At 47.6% G+C, this 12,936-nt stretch overlaps 5 protein-coding genes across 6 annotated transcripts; 2 read left to right on the top strand and 3 right to left on the bottom strand.

Annotated features, from left to right (window-relative positions):
- The first annotated feature begins 557 nt into the window (after nucleotides 1-557).
- LOC6554808 (cilia- and flagella-associated protein 58) lies at nucleotides 558-3,633 on the top strand. The gene is made up of 4 exons (XM_001981550.3): nucleotides 558-1,195; nucleotides 1,262-1,879; nucleotides 1,940-2,256; nucleotides 2,315-3,633. The coding sequence occupies exons 1-4, from the start codon at nucleotides 681-683 to the stop codon at nucleotides 3,517-3,519; spliced, it is 2,655 nt and encodes an 884-aa protein (XP_001981586.1). The 5' UTR covers nucleotides 558-680; the 3' UTR covers nucleotides 3,520-3,633.
- A 44-nt stretch (nucleotides 3,634-3,677) lies between these two features.
- Nucleotides 3,678-6,646, bottom strand: LOC6554902 (cilia- and flagella-associated protein 58). The gene is made up of 7 exons (XM_026983788.1): nucleotides 6,529-6,646; nucleotides 6,254-6,473; nucleotides 5,911-6,200; nucleotides 5,409-5,857; nucleotides 5,034-5,350; nucleotides 4,014-4,975; nucleotides 3,678-3,959 (listed from the first exon to the last, which is right to left on the bottom strand). The coding sequence occupies exons 1-7, from the start codon at nucleotides 6,619-6,621 to the stop codon at nucleotides 3,690-3,692; spliced, it is 2,601 nt and encodes an 866-aa protein (XP_026839589.1). The 5' UTR covers nucleotides 6,622-6,646; the 3' UTR covers nucleotides 3,678-3,689.
- Nucleotides 6,647-6,731: 85 nt separating this feature from the next.
- On the bottom strand, nucleotides 6,732-8,610 carry LOC6554903 (palmitoyltransferase ZDHHC16). The gene is made up of 6 exons (XM_001981552.3): nucleotides 8,405-8,610; nucleotides 8,179-8,326; nucleotides 7,808-8,117; nucleotides 7,536-7,747; nucleotides 7,145-7,470; nucleotides 6,732-7,095 (listed from the first exon to the last, which is right to left on the bottom strand). The coding sequence occupies exons 1-6, from the start codon at nucleotides 8,446-8,448 to the stop codon at nucleotides 6,990-6,992; spliced, it is 1,146 nt and encodes a 381-aa protein (XP_001981588.1). The 5' UTR covers nucleotides 8,449-8,610; the 3' UTR covers nucleotides 6,732-6,989.
- Nucleotides 8,583-10,179, top strand: LOC6554904 (NKAP family protein CG6066). The gene has a single exon (XM_001981553.3). It carries the CDS (start codon nucleotides 8,601-8,603, stop codon nucleotides 10,095-10,097), a length of 1,497 nt encoding a protein of 498 aa, XP_001981589.2. The 5' UTR covers nucleotides 8,583-8,600; the 3' UTR covers nucleotides 10,098-10,179.
- A 265-nt stretch (nucleotides 10,180-10,444) lies between these two features.
- On the bottom strand, nucleotides 10,445-12,784 carry LOC6554905 (protein SPT2 homolog). 2 transcript variants are annotated; one of them, XM_001981554.3, is made up of 4 exons: nucleotides 12,623-12,784; nucleotides 11,220-12,498; nucleotides 10,942-11,154; nucleotides 10,445-10,884 (listed from the first exon to the last, which is right to left on the bottom strand). In XM_001981554.3, the coding sequence occupies exons 1-4, from the start codon at nucleotides 12,683-12,685 to the stop codon at nucleotides 10,814-10,816; spliced, it is 1,626 nt and encodes a 541-aa protein (XP_001981590.3). In that variant the 5' UTR covers nucleotides 12,686-12,784; the 3' UTR covers nucleotides 10,445-10,813. The 2 variants fall into 2 exon arrangements, with proteins under 2 accessions (XP_001981590.3, XP_026837216.1); XM_026981415.1 differs by having other exon boundaries at nucleotides 10,795-10,884; nucleotides 11,220-12,492.
- Nucleotides 12,785-12,936: the final 152 nt, after the last annotated feature.

Consider the following 12,936-nt stretch of genomic DNA (forward strand, 5'->3'; position numbering starts at 1 on the left):
CGTTCTGGGACGTAGGGAAGCACCTTTTAGAGTGGACAAGAGTTTTTTACCCGTAAGCTTTAACTTGCAAAATCCTTTGTCACTAGCCAAGGCCTTACTGTATGGCAGTTAGAGGTATAGATAAATGTATATTTTTCTAGCGCTGAGTATCATTGTGCGATTGTGCGAACGTATCAAGCTGATTAGTAGGCGTTAACTGTAGCAGAAATTTTTGCGAAACATTTTTTGTGATTTATCGTAATTTTATATGTATTAATTCGCTTATGTTAATTCGTTTCTATTTGACCTAGCTGGAATAAATAAGTACGTAGATGTATGTGGCAAGATGAAATCCTTAAATTGAATTTCAACAATAATAACAACTATATTAACACTAAAGATAAACATATATATTTTCTGATTCAAACTTGTAAAAAGAATGTAACAAACGAAAAATCTGTAAATTGAGTTTAAGAAATATATGCAATTTTATGCTTAAATAAAAACCAAACAACTTCTCTTTTGTACTCAATTTTGGAAAGGGGCAATGCTGAACACAATGTATTACACTTCAACGTCACACTAATACACAACAATTTTTTTTCTTTGATTTTCTTCTTTTTCTTTGATTTTCGGTAGGATTTCTTCGTTGTCCTGCAATCCTTTGCGGTTGTTTTCTTTTGTTAGTTGATACCCAGAAGATGAAGACCATACAGCGCAAGATGTCCAGGCTCCAAAAGAGCTCCTCTGTGTATTCCAAGTCCGTTTCCATGATGCACTTGGAGGAGCGATTCCGAGATAGCATAGAGCCGGCGCAGATAAATCTTCTGCGTGATCTGGACGAGAAGTTCTTCTCAAATTCCTACCTGCTGGTGCAAAATCTAAGCGAACGCTTCCCCTTCCTCGCGGGCAAGGTTAAGCTGTACGTGGACATCCTCTCCAGACTACACGCGCACTACGTCTCTGAGGTGCACCAAGGTAGGGCAATGCATGAGAAGGTGAGAAATGCGGACGACAAGCTGAAAATGGCCCTGCGTACCACGGCCACCTCGGAGGCGATGATGGAGCACCTGCGTGAGTCCTTGGAGGAAGCCTGGCGGAACGAGGACACTACCAAGAATCGCGAGGAGACCATGCAGATTCAGCTGATGTCGCTGGTGCGCGGCGATCAATCAAATATGCCAAGAGTCATGACCGAACAGGTGCCAATCTCAACGTAAGTTCTTCCTCCATTTACCTCCAGTGGCTTTTCCTAATTTACTAGAGCTGATCATCTTCGCAGCAAGGACCTCCAACTTCATCGCTTGGTCCTCCGGGAACGCGATCGGCTGGCTGCCGAGCTTAAGGACTACCAAAAGCGCCTGCAAACTAACCGCATTTACTCGGAGACGGTGGAAGGCATGATTGAGGTATCCAAGGAGATTATCTCCAAGCTCAATGCGCGGGTGAAAAAAGCCGAGTCGGAGAACTTTAGGCTGGAGCACAAATGTAGTGTGGAGCAGGATAAGTACGAGGATCGGATGTTGCATCTGAACAAAGAGCTGGCAGCCGTAGTGCAGCAAAACCAGGAACTTATGCAGGCCGATAAGGATTTTGTGGAGCTGGCTGCCACCAACGAAGCACTCAGGCAGCGCAACGATCGGCTTTCGCGGGAGAACCATACCCTGACCAAGTCCTTGCGCCTCATGGAGGACGAGAAGAACAAGCTGCAGACGAGCCTGAAGGTGGCCGAGGGTTTTAACGATGCCCAGAGACGGGATATGGCAGATCTCGTAATGGCGCGCCGTGCAGCCGAGCGGGATGCCAAAAAAAAGGCTGACGACTCGGTGCTCTTGGAGCGACGATTCCACCTGCTGGCCAAAAAGAACACGGACCTCAACGATCAAGTCCTGGTTAAACAGTGAGTACATTAATGTTTTTAGAATAATGTGGATAAAACTACTGGCAACTCACCTTTAAGAAATGAGCTCAAGGTGCAGGAGAAAAAGATAATGATGGCCACCGCCAAGCTGGATGAGGCCATCCGCCAAAGGGAGGAAATATATCGTTCGCGGGAAAAACTGAGAGTGGAGGTCACCCGTTTGAATGACATTGTGGCCGGAGTGCGACACGAAATCGCCACCATTCGTCACCAAATGCAAGATTTACTAACCGATCTACTGCGAGCCAACAAGCAGCTGGACGAGAAGGACCTGCAGGTGCAGAAAATAGCTCGGGAAAAGAGGGAGCAGAGCCTGGAACTCAATGATGCCTACAAGAAGATCGATGGGCTTGAGGGTGAGCATTCGAAAGAAACAATTATAAATTGAAATTAATTCCAAATTGATTTCTACAGAGACACTTGCCTTGAAAGCGGAGCGGTTAGAGCTGCTCCAAGTGGAGCTGCAGCAGAAGCAGCTGGACTTCACGAACGTCAAGAAGCAGATGGAAGTGATCCACTCGGAGAAGGTCATGTTGATTAAGACGATGGACATGTGCTCAAGGGACCGCTCCACGCTGCAGAATACAATGACCAAGTTGACGCATCAGATCAACCAGATGACCAGCTCGCTGGCCATTAACGAAAAGGAGATTTCCAGCCTGAAGAACCAGATTGAGCAGCTGAACCGAACTGTGAAGCAGAAGCAGAATGAGATTCACTCGAAAAGTCGCCTGTTGGCCAGCACAAAGTCGGATCTTCGCGAGATGAAGATCCGTGTGGAGCAAGCCGCCCACACCATTGACACCGATGAAAAGCGATTCAAGCACATGGCCTGTGCCCTGGACGAGGTCACCAAGGAGAAGAGTCTGGTGGGCTTTCAAATGGTTAGGAGGAATGATGAGGTGCGCCTGCTAAAGGAGAAACTGGATATGATGCAGAAGGCCATCGATCGGGGAACCATGCAATACAACCAAAGGGTGGAGGACATCAGATTGCTCAAACTGGAAGTGGTAAACCTGCGAACTTCACACGAATGCATGCAGCGCGAGGTGGGAAACAAGGCGGCCATGCGCCATGATGTGATTCGATTGGAGCGACAGCTCAACCAGGAGAGGCTCAGGGTATCCGCCTACTCGGAGGAGCTGTCCCGCCCCTGTCGCATCCATCGTTGGCGTGTCTTGCTGGGCAAGGATCCGCGCCGTTTCGAGTTGATCCGCAAGATTCAACAGCTCCTGAAGCGCAACATACGGCTATCAGTGGAACGGGAAAAAAAGGCCAAAGAGCTAGCGGCTTTGGAGCACGTTCACAAGGAGTTCAAGCGCCAGATGACATATCTACCCGATCCGAGTGTGCGCCAGAAGCTCTGCATCCAGCAGCGCATCAATCGCCGCCAAACCCGCCAACTCAAGTCCATGAAGGCTGAGCTCAGGATCAACGAGATCGACCTCAAGACCAGGGAGCACCTGATAGAGGGTTTTCAGGAACAACTGCGCCTGCATCACTGTGAAAACAAAGATAACTTCATTGGTAGAGGGGATTTTTCTATTCGCAATGGCAAGGCGACCGATGATGAATTCACGGAACAAGTGTTCGACATGTCTGCCAACTGCGAAAGTTAATCTAAACGAGCAGTGTGATAGTACCAAATATACATACATATCTACATATGGAGGACCACCTCCATCGTCGATAGGGTATCTTTTACACTTTCAGAATATTAAAGAAAACCTTGTTATCAAAAATAATGTGTTGTTTATAGCATTCAAAAAGTAGCAAGGTAGCAGTAGTATTAGAGTAAGCTACTGACCATCTTGAAGCCCGCACCCAGAGTCCTAGGCAGTTGGGCGGGCGCGGAGTAGCAGTGCATCTGCTCCAGCAACTGACGCTCCTCCAGGAGCTTCTGCTTGTGCTTCTTCTCCTCTAGCAATTGGGTCTTGGTTAGAGCCAAGCTGGCCCGCATCTCTTCCAGCTTCTCCTTCTTGGCCTTCTCGTCTGCCTCCCGGGCACTGAGCTCGGCCTTCAGAACCTTCAGTTTGCGATCCTTGGCAGATAGGTTGGCCTGTTAGGAGATAAGATATATTAATCCCAATATAATAATCCCATTTGCATATACCTTAACGCTGTTGAGCTCCGCCCGCACTTTATGGCTGGGAAGCTTGAGCATGAACTCCCTCAAGGCCGCATAGAGCTGTTGGGCCTCGTTCAGGGCACGTTCCTGCTCCAAGGCGGCCACATTCTGCTGGAGCAACTGCTTTCGAAGGATACTTATGCGCCCGAGGAGATCCATTTTTTCTGGATCCTTGCCGCTCAGGAGCCGCCACCGATGGACGTTCATGGGCGTGACCATCTCATCCTGCAGGGCACGCGCCTTGATTCGTTCCTGGTTTAGCATGCGATGCATTTGCAGCAGTTCCTGGCGCAGATCCGCTGCACTCTCTCTATCCGCACGCAAGACATCCCTTTCTGTACGCAGATTCTTTATCTCCACGCCCATTAAACGCATGTCGTCCTGACACTGGCTGCACTGCCTCTGAGTCTGATCATACACCGTTTGCAGGTTCTCCTGGCTGTGCTTGAGTCGTTCGAACTCCTCGTTGCGTTTGGTCAGCGCCGCACTGATAGCATTCTTCTCGTTCATTAGGTTGTCAACATCCTTGCGCAGGCGCGACAATTTCTGCTCGTCCTCTTGGAGTGACTTGGCGTGCCGATCGTTCTCCTTCCGCTTGTCCAGCAGTTCCGCCTTGGTGTGCTGCTGACCCAGCTGGGCATGGCGGATATCGTTGCGCAGCAGACGGCGCTCCTTCTCCATGCGATCGATCTGCAACTGGAGTCTGGACATCTCGCCATCCCTGTACCCGATCTTCGCCTTAAGTTTCTCGACTAGCGCCTGTAGATTCACTAGTTGATCGCGAAGCTTCTGCCGCTCCTCATCGGCCACCTGGACATTGCGCTGAAGGGTCTGGCGCTCTGCGGCAAGAGCATCGTGCTGTTGCTGGAACTTGGAGCACTTTGCTTCCAAGTCGCTGATGGTGCGTTTCAGTTCAATCTCGTAGTTCTCCTTCAAGTGCATCTCATCTAGGAAAAGTGTGGCAATTAAAATAAAAAAAATTGCACATTAGGTTAAAAGCCTTACTTTGCAACGCATCCAATTTGTCTATCCAGTGCTGAATCTCGTCCAGCTTTTTGGTCTTCTCCTTCTTGAGCTTGTTGGCGTCCTCGCTGAGCTTCTTCAGCTTGGTGTCCATCGTGGTGATGGTGTCCTTAAGAGCCCGAACTTCGTGTTGTGCCTCTTGGTGCAGTGCATTGCTCTGCTCGAGCTGTTGGTGCTCCGCCTGCAATTCCCGCCTTAGGGAATCCCGCTCTTTGGTCAAGTTTTCGTTGTTCTTCTCGAAATGATGGACCACTCGGCGCATTGACTCCAGTTCCTTGTCTTGGGTGCCCAGCTGGGTTCTGTAGTATGTTGATTAGTATCTAGTAGAGTGTCTTTTATTAAATATAAGCCTTATACCTTAGCCTTATGTTCAGCGTTTCCACTTCTCGTTTGGCCTCGTCTAATACCGCATACTTCCGAGCAATCGCCTCCTGGGACTTGGCCAGTTTTCCATTGTCCTGGCGCACCTTAATCAGTTCATCCTCTCGAACCTTCAGCAGATTGATGCGCTGATTCAGAGCGCGCTTGTTCTTATCCCGTTCCTGTACTGTGTACTCCAAATCCACCGTGATCTTGGCCAGCTTGTTATTGGCTGCGTTGTGCTGGGTATTTAGGTGCTCTAGGTTCGTCTTGAGGGACAGAATCTGCAGGTTCTGGCGCACTTTCACTTTGGTTAAGTGCTCGTTAGCGGATTTCATGTGCGAAATTTGCTCCTGGTAGCGTGACTCTTCGGCCTTCATTGTGGAAAGTTCCTTGGTCAAGACATCACTTTTGCGTTTCAAGTTGCAGGCATCGCTGGAGGTTTCCTGATATGAAAATTATTATTTCGATGTTAAATTAGGGTAATCATATAACGAACTTCCAGTAGTTTGAGTAATTCCTTGTTTTTGGCCTCCAATCCTTCAATGGTGTTGTCCAGTTCCGTTGCGTAGGTCCTTTGCAATTGCATTCGCTTGTTGAGATCGGCAATCTCGGCGTTGAGGCGCTCCCGTTCCTTGCCATCGTCCCGCTTGCTCATGGCCAGCCGTTTCTCATTCAGATGGGCCACCATCTGCTCCGATTCGTCCAGTTTCTCGCGGAGACTTAAGACCTCGTCCTGAGCGGATTGTTCACGTATCTGAGCAGCATCCTTCTGCTTCCAGGCACCCTCTGAAAACTATTATTGAAGCTAATTTTATTGCACATATTTTAAAACTACTTACCTATGACCCCACGCAACTCCTCAATGGTGGCCATGTCCATTTTAGTGACCCGAGCCGCATTTTCCAAGCGCTCTTCAAGGCTTTCGATCTCCTTTCGCAGTTCCTGGGATCGTTCCTTCTCAAGTCTCAGATCGCTTTTGTAGCGACTGCCGCAGATGAGCAGCCTTTGCACATTATCCGCATTGTTGGGAGTATCCTTTTGCCGCAGAGCTTTGGTGGCCTGTAGATAATATTCGCATAATACAACGTTAACTTTAGATTTTTCAGATTGATACCTCAGGGATTTTGTCGCATAGTTCCTTGTAGAAGTCATCATCAAAGTCATCTGGCACAAGAGGCTCATCTTCTGATCCTGACGCCTTCGACATCTTTAAGGCCTGATTGGTTCCAAGTCTTATTGAACAAACTCATAGCCTTAACCTTGTCCTGGCAACAAGTTGCCATACCGGCACAGGCTGTCAAGGACAACGCAAAACGATTTGTATACTAGTAGTGTCTTTTATTAAGCTAGTAGTAGTATAAAAGCGTCATTGTGTTTCTAGTCGTCATGGAGACAAAGTACATGCCTTTGCTACTTAATGCATTAAAGTTTTGAGTGAACTTTGGAATTGTAAAAGGCTTATTATACTACATTTTACTAAATAAAAGCTTTTCATTCCTATTACTTTGAGCTTAAACGTAAACTATTAACTTAATATTGACTTGCTGGCACATCACATTAGCGTCTACGTTCAAATTACGGCCACTCGTCCTCGAAGGGCGCATCATTTACCGTGTGGAAACTCAGCCCAGTACCTTCGGGTTTGTGCCAGGATGGAAGCAGCACAGTTCGCCAAAAGGACCTGCATGATGTTACTTAAAAAAGGTTCTTCCCTAAGAAGTTTAACTTACCTGCCGCGCACCAAACCCAAAAACAGCTTCCAGTTCTTTTTGGTGCCAAAGTTATACGGATTAATATAAATGCGCTGTTGCTGGAGGTGCCGTTTTCGCTCCGCTTCGTTGATATGAGCCTCTACACTTGTCTCACCACGAGTGATTAGCTTGGCGTGCCAGATGGAAAGGCTCCCCAGAGCCAAGACGACGGCCACATTTGTGAATGCCATGAACCAAAGCGCTCGTCGTCGACCGGGCAAAGCGGCATCTGTGTCTACAATGGGTGTTGGAAGATTGTGCACTGCTGCAGGCAGCATAAACTCATCGTACTCATGCGGATGTGTCTTAGGTTAAAAAAAGAAAGTAAGATTAAGTAAAGAACTTGTAAAAAGTCACTTCACTGGATTACCACTGGAATGATGTGCCCACTGAGGTTAAATTTCACTGGCTGCCCCTCCAAGGGCTCAATTTCCGTCCAGTTTTCGCCATGATCCAGCCACAGGTATTTGTGGCCGATCTCCAAGCCAAACAAAATAAGAAACAGGCAACCCAAAGTGGTGTATGTCATGTAGAGGAAGAAGTAGCGATGATTGCCATATCCCACACAATTGTTGAGCCAAGCTATATAAGGAATATATGAAACTTAATGCCGAAAGGCTTTCCAAAACGACAGATACTCACGACAGTGATGATCCATCTTAAGAATGCAGCGATTGCAGATGGAGCAGTGATGTGTCCTCGGTGGTTTGGGAGCAATGCACTTGCCACACATGCTAACCGCTTCCACCAGGGAGACTCCTTCCGGCGGATGACCAGCCGGCGTGATCACAGCCATAACGTAGTGAAAAACCACATTGAGTAGCAGCCAATTGCCCACAACGAGGAGGAAGTAGGTCACCAACTGACTCTTGGCCCACCAAAAGGGCAAGCCAATCCAGTAAGCAATACTAACGACTGAAGTGGTCAGGGCAGCCACGCCAACCACAAAAAACTGAAAAAATATAGAAGAGCCTAAACATATAAACAACAAATTTTATGTTGCATAGTGTTACCGGTCCCAGGCAGTGAGTGTAGTTGTCCACAAACCAAAAAATGGGGGTCAGACAGACATCCGAGGCGTAGGAGGAGTTCATGTGGGCGTTGAAGGTTAAGGAGTGCCAGCAGTGCTTCATATATGACCAACGAAGCCGCAAAATAAATCTGATAAATAAGTAAACAATAAACAAAAACATTCCAAATTAGTGATGCATTTGGGGAGTGGAATTTTTTAAAGCTTACAGCAACTCCTGAGTGGAGTGACCCCTCCACGTAATGCGAGCCATTGGTAGCAATTGGTAGCTTTCTTATATTTTTTATATTTAAATTACAGCATTTTTGGCGATAAATAAACTTTATTTTGGCAAGTAAATTTGCAAAGTTATTTTTGGTGTGACCCTCTGCGCCAAAAAATCTCTTAGTCAGCTGTTGCCTATCGATGAGCGGAGACTATCGAATAAGTAGGCTATCGAAGTCGGTTTATCATTATCCACAAACGTTTGTTTTGCATTTTCCGGTGAAATTGTTGAAAACTTGTATTTTCAACATGCGTTCACGCAGCAGGAGTCGCAGCAGGCAGAGGCAACGTCGTCGGTCCGTTTCTAGGGCTCGTTCCCGGTCGGAGAGAAGGACTTACCAGAAACCGCAACACAGGAGATCAGTTTCCCGCGAGAGGGAAAGAGACAGGGTGAGGGAGAGGGAGCTCCACAGGGAAAGGACTTCCAATCGCAACTCTCGTCGCTCCAGAGAAAAGGATGCAGTGCCACACCGCCGCAGAACCCGCTCCGCGTCCTCCAGAAGCTCCAGCAGCAGCAGTGATAGCTCCAGTTGCTCGAGAAGCCCCTCCAAAAACCGCAAATCCCGCCCAAAATCCGTGGACCGCTGGCCCAACGATCGTTTTCATGAAAACAACGATAGGCGGCAGAATCCTTTCCGGGGACGGGCTGCCGAGGGTAGTTTCATTAATGACCCCGCCGAACCATCGTCCAGGTCCCAGCATAGAGGCAGAGGACCGTCCAACTACCATTTCAAAGGTGACTCCAAGGCTGTAAATGCCCGCAGGAACCAGAGAGTTCGCATTGGCGAGGAAGGCGTACCAGAGGTCTGGGGCAAAAGCCCATCCCGCCCAGAAAGCAACGAAGTGGAGCTGGTAAAGGGTTCCTACATAGGACCCAAGAAGAAAAAGAAAAAGGGCAAGAGCAAGCACAAGAAATCGGAAAAGAAGTCGAAGAAAAAGTCAAAGAAGTCCAAAAAGAAAAAGAGCAAAAAAGAGTCTAGTTCCTCCTCCAGTTCTTCTAGCAGCGAAGATAGTAGCGACGAGTCCAGCAGCTCAAGTTCCAGTTCTGACAGCGAAGATGAGTCCGATGAGGAAGATGTTTGGCTGGAAAAGACTGCCGACGGTATCAAGAAGCCTAAAAAGAAAAAGTCGTCTGCCAGCAAAAAGGACAAAAAGTCTAAAAAGAAGAAAAAGAAGCGTAAGTCAGAGGTTGAAAAGTCCAAGAAGAGCTCCTCCTCGAGTGCCAGCAAATCCAAGAACAAGGAAAGTTCCACGCACAACGACGAGGACGTGGGACCTTCGTTGCGACCCGGCGGTAGCCTTAATCAAAAGGATTTCGGCAAGGCCTTGCTGCCAGGAGAAGGTGCCGCCATGGCTGCTTACATTGCCGAGGGCAAGAGGATACCCCGCCGTGGTGAAATCGGCCTAACTTCCGATGAGATTGCCAATTTCGAGTCCGTGGGCTATGTGATGAGCGGCAGCAGGCATCGGCGCATGGAGGCCGTCCGTATCCGTAAGGAGAACCAGCTGTACTCCGCCGACGAGAAGCGTGCACTAGCCATGTTCAGCAAGGAGGAGCGACAGAAGCGCGAAAACAAGATTCTGTCGCAGTTCAAGGACATGATCCACTCGAAGCTGCAGGCCAAGGAAAAGAAGTAGGAAAGCATCATACTATGTTCACGATGTCTGCAAATGGCTTTCCAATAAATGTCAAACGCACATCAAGATGTCCAAATGAATGTCTCAAATTCGTCGCATGTCGTAACTTCATGAACTTATAAATATTTAATGTACAAAAACAAATGACGTTCGTAAATTAAAGACGTTTTAATATTCATAGAGTAACTTAATAACTTTAATAAACACGAATGTTTTTGGCGTTAAAGTGGGCGTGCAGATGAATAAAACAAAATGCATTTAGTAGAAAGACCCTGTACAGATGACATATTCCAAATATGCGATAAAAAACATTTTTTGGCTTTCCTGTGTAATAAAACATATTTATATTGACAAGGCGAAAAAATGTTTATTGCTGTTCGCTTTTCCTCTGCACTCCACTGGTTTTCCTGTCCACCAATCTATTCGAACTTCACTTCAGATCTGCATTACATTCCTGTTGCATTAACACAGCGCCATCTCCAGCGCGACAGCACACATAAGTATTATTAAAAATTCAGTCGTTGCATACTAATGAATCCAAATTATCATATATGGGAATATACATAACATGCCAAGGCTCTGCGGCCAAAATCCATATGGCAACGGATTAGGCCAGGTCGGTATGAAATACTGTCCTGGGACATGAACAGATTTTCGCCACGATGTTTTCGTGCCATGGCATAAACACAATAAATTGTTTGCTCCGCCTGTGCGTTTCATCTTCTGGCCATTTTTTGTTTCTTGTGCGCCGCCTCCATGCGCATGTCCTCGAGATCCTCTTGCATACCTGCGAAAATGACGTCAATATTAGGGGCTTTTATTGGCCATATGGTGCATTACGTACCCAACTTCTTGCTGATGTACTCCTCGCGCTGCATTTGTGCAAAACTGGATTCCATCCCACGATCATCGTCGTCAATTCCTTTATAACGCCGCTTGTCATACCCGAAAATGTCGCGGATATGGGAAGATATATCCTCCTCGCAGTCGCCATCATCGATGAAGTCATCCAACTCAGAATCGTATTCATCCTCATCATCGTCGTCGTAAATGCGTCCTTTAAAAATCGAACAAAACATGATATCTAAAATCTATTTAATAGCGAACATGTTGTTTACATACTTTTGCTGCCTGGCGGTTCGACAGTTTTTCGTCTCTTGACATCTGCGGGCGGGAATTGCCGTACTCCCTCGGATCTCTGAGCATCCGATGACGAAATCGGTCGCGTCTTTCCGACCGTCGCTTTGCTAGAACTGGGGCTAGGTTTTCCAACCGCCGATGCAGTTGGCGCAGGCCTAGCATTCAATGGAACTGTTTTAGTAGCGGGCTTAACACTTGAAGCAGAACTGCGACTAGTAGAGGAATGGGAATTGGAACTAGATAAACTGGTGGAGCTCGAGCTGCTTTTCGTTGGCTGTGGGGTCGTTGGTTTTTTAAAGCTTTCACTTGGCGGATTGGCTGGCTTGGCTTGATTTAGCTTGGGGATGCGTCCGTTGGACTCCATGCGATTGGGGGGGATGGATTTTGAAATGCCTTCCTTGCCTTCACTTTCCCGCATCTTGAGCCGCTGAGCGCGCTGCTCCGCTTGCCGCTGGCGCTCCTCCATCTCACGTTTCTCACGGGCCGACAACAAACGCTCCGGTTCCTTTTTTTTCTGCACCTCGAAAACAACGGGCTCGTGTTGTTTCTTTTCAGCTAAGCGAAGCAGGGCTTGGAAGTCCATGGGCGGCGGCTGAGCAGGTCGTTTTACCTTCGCCCGACGCTGCTCCTCCTCCTGCCGCTTTTTGCGCTCCTCCTCGCGTTTCTCTGCGTTCGGATCATACAAAGTTTTCGAGGTACTGTAAGAACGGGCCACGGAGGCCTCCTTCGACTTGGTAGCGCTGGATGGGATAGTGCTTGTGCTGCTCCGCTGACGTGTGTGACTCCTGGCCTCCTCTCTTTCCCTGGTAATGGCCGCCTTTACGCGCTCCTTGGTCCCAGAAAGATCTCTCAGCGATTGTGGCCTGCTGGGCGCGAATCCCTTGTCTTCCTGGACATCTCGCACTTTTTCGATGTATTTCTCGTAAAAGGCATTCGCTTCAGTGGACACGTAGCCGTAGTCATCGCCCTGACCCTCGCCCGCCTCGTGGCCATCGATGGACTTATCGTAGTCCTTGGCATCCTCCAACACTGATTTGTTGGCCGACTTGGTTACCTTCAGCATTTTACGTATCTTGTTCTTAGACTTTTCGTCCCTCTTGGCGAGCAGATCGTTCAGCTTCTGGCGCTCCTCGCGTTTCTTTTTCGCCTCCTCGGCCTCTTTTTTTTGGAGAAACTTCTGGATATTGTTGGACAGCTGCTTGGACTCCTTCGACTCTTTCTTGGGCGGCGCATACTTGGTGCTATAGTATTTCCCCTGCCCCTGACGATAAAGGTGAAAATTTGAATGATCAGATGTGGGTCACAAAGGGAATGCAGACGAAACCGCGTTCTCCGAGTTTCAAACCTCACGCAAAGGATAAACTGGACACCTGTGTGGCTCTCACCTCCTCCTTAGTGACCGCATCACTCTTCTTTTTCGCGTAGTGCAGCAGAGCTCCGAAATCCATTTTGTGATCCGTATTCTTCAATTGCTTTACTTTTAGCTCACCAATAGGTCTAATGATATCGATTGGCGATAGGCGTTCGACAGATGTGGTCTACTTTTCGTATCGATAAGAAAATAGAAACAGCACGTGAGTGATTTTTCGACACGCGCTACAATATATTAACGCAGTAAATTAAAAAAATATATTTTTTTAATTCTTGATAAATAATATTTTTCAATGAAAGAAAACTAAAAAAAATTAGTTTTACCGTC

This window comes from Drosophila erecta, unplaced genomic scaffold (genome assembly GCF_003286155.1).
Source record: "Drosophila erecta strain 14021-0224.00,06,07 unplaced genomic scaffold, DereRS2 tig00000000-arrow-pilon, whole genome shotgun sequence".
In the NCBI taxonomy this organism is placed as follows: domain Eukaryota; kingdom Metazoa; phylum Arthropoda; class Insecta; order Diptera; family Drosophilidae; genus Drosophila; species Drosophila erecta.